Below are 4,621 nucleotides of genomic sequence, written 5' to 3'. Positions count from 1 at the left end.
AGTTAACTCCGTCTGAAAACTTTATTTCACTAAAGTATCGTAAAAAATGGAATTTAATTTCAGAATCAAAGAGAACACCAATTGCCACTTTACTAGGAAAGAGGCTCAAGCAAAAAGAAGAACATGAACTACAAAAAAGTAAAAGACATAAAGAGCGAATGGAGATGGATGAAAAACTCCTCAACGTTTTAGAAAAGTTAGCTAATAAATAGTGAAATATTTAAGTATTATTTAAAAATTAGTTTTGATAGTTTCAAATTTTATAAAAATGTTGTAAACTTTAAATAGTGAAATATTTAAATATTCTTTAAAGATAAGTTTTAATAATTTTAAATTTTATAGAAAAAAATGTTTAACTATTAAATTCTACGTACAAATTAGCTTATAATCTTTTTATAATAGTTTAGTATTTTTTTTAATAAACCAACAAGTGCATTTCATGTTTTTATAATTAATAAAGTTTAATTTTTAGGAATTTTGATTTTGTACAATTCTTGTAGTATATTACATGTGTGTGTTATTATATATGATCTAATAATATGTTTAATTTTTTTATTAGCTTGAGATTATAGTATTTATAAATAGTTTAGAAATTTCGAAATTTTCATATTCAGTGAAAGTATTTTTTTTCTTTGATAATTTTCAACTGCTAAATAAATTTACATTAGATTCCCATGATTCAAAGTGATTAGTAATTATTATCAAGACTGATAACATAGTTAACAATTAATCATCATAATTATTTCAAGGAATTCATAATAACATCTCTTTTCAAAATTCCTGCATTACGTCTAATTTCGCGTAAATTGTTACCAGTATTTTCGTTATTAGGGTCGGGTATAGTGATAACACTTATTTCATCTTCTCGTAAAGTACAAATATTATGAATTACGCAACACGCAACGATATACTCTGCCATTAAATYTACTCTAGTCATTGGGAGACAATGTAATAAGCTCCTCATTCGTCCTTTCAATAATCCGATGCATCTTTCAACAGTAACCCGAGCAGCTGATTGACGATAATTGTATTTTTTCTGTTTCTCACTTAAATGTYCATTATCTCGATAAGGAATGAGTAAGTGCTGATGTATTTCATATGCAGAATCGCCCAGAATATGACTGTCTTCAGGGAATGCATCATCATCGTTCAAGTAATCTGCAACTTCTGACAAACGAAAAACTCGTTGATCATGAACAGACCCAGGATTTCCAGCATAACAATGGGTTATCAGAGCTTTGTGGTCACATACCAACTACAAAAAAAATTTAACTCTTTGAAAATCTATTTTAATTATATACCAAAATTAATATACTTAAATATAACAGTTATTAAATACTTGTAGCTGAATAGAATGGAATCCTTTCCGATTGATATAATCTACTGGATTCTGTTTTGGCGCATTTATACGAATGTGAGTTCCATCGATGGTTCCTATTGTTTTAGGAAAACCACTTGCTCTCTCAAATCCGCGCATTACTTCAATAGCATGATCCCCCGTAGGCCATTGTATAAATCTTGAGGCTCTTTTAAATAAAGAATGACAAACTCGACGTACAGCCCTTACGGCAGTAGCTCGTCCTACATTAAATCTGTCACAGACGGACCTACCATAAAATTAAAAAGCAAAAGTTTAGTCACATACTTCTTAACTGTGCTACATTCGACAGAATAGTTTATTTCTAAAATTATGAGACCTGTAAGAATCTGTTGTAGCCATTTTCCAAAGGGCTATCATCAATTGATGATGGGAAGGAATCGTAGGACATCCAGGAACATGCCGAACTAAATCTTCTTGTATTAATTCATGTAAATAATTAAATGTATTTCTTGAAAGTCTAGAAAAAATAACAAAGATTTACATAAGATAAATTTCCATAATCTACAATGTTATAGGTATGCGATAGATAATCATTTACCTGAAATGACTTTTGAATTCATCATCTGAGTAACGATAAACAACGTTTTCGTAATCAATAATACGGGGTCGAAGTTTTCTTTTTTCATGATCATATTTTTGTAAAATTGTAGACCATTCTTCATCTGAACTGGATGAACTACTACTTTCTGAAGCATTATTACGGCGCATCACCAAATATCCAACGGTTGCCGCCAAAGACATTTTTAATAATATTTGAACGTAAGTTAATTAAATACACCATTAATTATCAATTTTTTCAATACGGATCAATGTAATCAGTAATTATTTAAGTTTATTTTGAAGGATTACAGATTAAATCTTAACCTCTGTATTTGCCAAAAATTCCTCCAACATGGAGTCCTCCGGCGATTGGATTCAGCTAATTGTGAGGAAGGTGAAAGGGTAATTAGAACAAGGCGCGTTTTACAAAATGTTACTTTCTCGCTCACGATCGATTCCGATCGTACAACCTCTTTAATCTTTTACTTTCTTTTCACTACCTCGCCATTTGTATTATTACCTCCACGCTCAAAACGCACCATAGTCCATTCCACTTGAATTTASGACAGTAACGCTCGTAGSTAAGTGRAACGGGAAAAACTGTGGTCGTGAGCGTGATCGTTGTGAGCGCTTAGTGGAACGCACCCAACATGCAGTGAGATTGGCAGCGGTGATTATAGTAGGGATTTATTTGTCACTAGCAGGCTGCCACAAAACCACTTCCTCATGACCTATGACATGCATGCGCGATATTTTTCATCTTCTCCCCGGAAGTAACAGCTGTTAACGGCCATTGTCAATTCACTCTTTCGTTCATTCGCACGTGCCTAAGTTTTGTCTTTGAATTATATCTCTTTAGTGTGCTTCTCACAAGTTAAAGTTACATCGCTGGTAAACTCATCGGTCTTCTCACGTAGCGATCGGACCATCGGTGCTTCTATCAGCATAAGGCGCATTAAGTACGTCACCACTACACTCTTCTCTCCTCGTGGAGTGTCAATCATGTGGAACAGGTCGCCGACTTTTTAGGCCACTCAACCACTCAACTCACAGTGCATTAATAACATCTCTGTCGGGGAGCATTCAAATTGTGCAACTCACTGGTCTGTATTCACATTCATACATATTGTACTCATAATTATACATCTTTTAATGATTAAAGACGATTGCACATTCACATGCACCTAGTTTGTTTTATTGCTAAGACCTTTGTAGCGAATCCTATTCTTCCCAGCGTACCATCGGCAGGGCAAATTTCAAACACCATGTTTTCTCAATATGTTACTCAGAATTCGTTGAAATATAGCCGGGGACGTTTTTAGGCCAAACGATAGACATGTCCATTTGTAATGTCTATCCTGTGTTAGAAATCCCGTTTTTCTCCAATCCTGAATCCTTAGTGGTATTGACCAAAAAGCCGAATTCATGTCCAATGTCGTGAAGTATTTATAATTTCTCGTTCTTATTATTATATCATCTATTGAAGGAAATGGTTGTGCTTAAAGGACAATGTTTTTGTTTAAATCCCTGAAGTCTATACACATACGTGTCTTTCCTTCATTTTTTTTATATGCTAGCGTGACAGGTGCAGCAAAAAGACTATAAGACTCTTCGATTAAGCTCTTCTCTAGTAATTTGACTATCTATTTTTCTATTTCTTTTTTGTCATCTATAGTACATCTGTATGGCCTTTTACTGTAGTATTTCTTCACTATCAAATCAATTCTAGCCTTATACTCATTAACAGTCCCAACATCGTATTTATCTTTTGCAAACACTGATTGTTGTCATATATTAATCTTTCTATTTTAATCTTTTTATCTCTATTTAAGTGTTCTATCTTTGTTTGGAATACATCTGTTTCTACATGTTCTTTAAAATTAATTGAACAATTTTTAGCTTCACTTTTTATTTCACTTAATATTATCTTTGGTTTTTCTATCACTTTTTCTGTTTTCTGTAAAACTTCTAAATTTTCATCCAACCTCAATATGAACATATGGATTAAATCTAATCCTATTATGAAGTCATCAAAATCTTCTCTTTCAACTACGTATATGTCTACTTCTTTTTCGATATTAGATATTTTTATTCTCTTTTTTAACAATCCATTTGTATGATTCACACCATTGACAGACCTTCAGAATATTTTGTTTACGTCTTTTCTATTATTTTTTACCTTTATTCACTTTGAACTTACTAAGGAGAACTGAGAACCTGAATCATATGTTCTCATTATCTCTATTTTATTCTCAACTAGCATCTTAAGTTTGATCAATGGTGTGACTATTCGTTTTTTTTCTTAGATCTACTTCTATTACTAAATTGCTTTCTATAATTTTAGGTTTCTTATCTATTTCCTCTAGTTTAAACCAGCATTTCTCTTCTGGGTGGTATCTTACACCTTAACCTATATCTCTACATATCTTGTGTTCGAGGATATTTACGGTGTTGGAGTTGTTTTATTTTGCGCACGGAATAGGTTAGGCGGCGTCAGCGTTAATAAGGTTACGAGGTCGCGCAAGGGCTGTCGAAATGCATGCGGGCGCGCCTTATCATGCGAGAGGCATGAGAGAGCGCCTTGAGGTGTGTGTAGGGGATAGGATGCGTTGGGCCTTGTGCATTGTGATTTGGTGAAGAGTGTGTGAAGTGGTGAGAGTGAAGGGTTATAGCCGCCTAGGCTACAATCAGAGATTTGTG

General features: G+C 33.4%; 1 protein-coding gene across 1 annotated transcript; it reads right to left on the bottom strand.

Moving 5' to 3' along the window:
• Positions 1-63: 63 nt before the first annotated feature.
• On the bottom strand, positions 64-2,478 carry LOC106792605 (putative nuclease HARBI1; the record flags this gene model as incomplete). The annotated part of the gene is given in 4 exon segments (XM_014759077.1): positions 64-1,255; positions 1,340-1,607; positions 1,698-1,838; positions 1,920-2,478. Coding segments are annotated over 4 exon segments (1,128 nt in total). The 5' UTR covers positions 2,123-2,478.
• Between the last annotated feature and the right edge of the window lie 2,143 nt (positions 2,479-4,621).

This window comes from Polistes canadensis, unplaced genomic scaffold (genome assembly GCF_001313835.1).
Source record: "Polistes canadensis isolate GaletaPanama2010 unplaced genomic scaffold, ASM131383v1 scaffold_492, whole genome shotgun sequence".
Lineage (NCBI taxonomy): Eukaryota > Metazoa > Arthropoda > Insecta > Hymenoptera > Vespidae > Polistes > Polistes canadensis.
The sequence above is the reverse complement of the archived record's forward strand: the minus strand, read 5'-3'. Positions and strand labels throughout refer to the sequence as shown.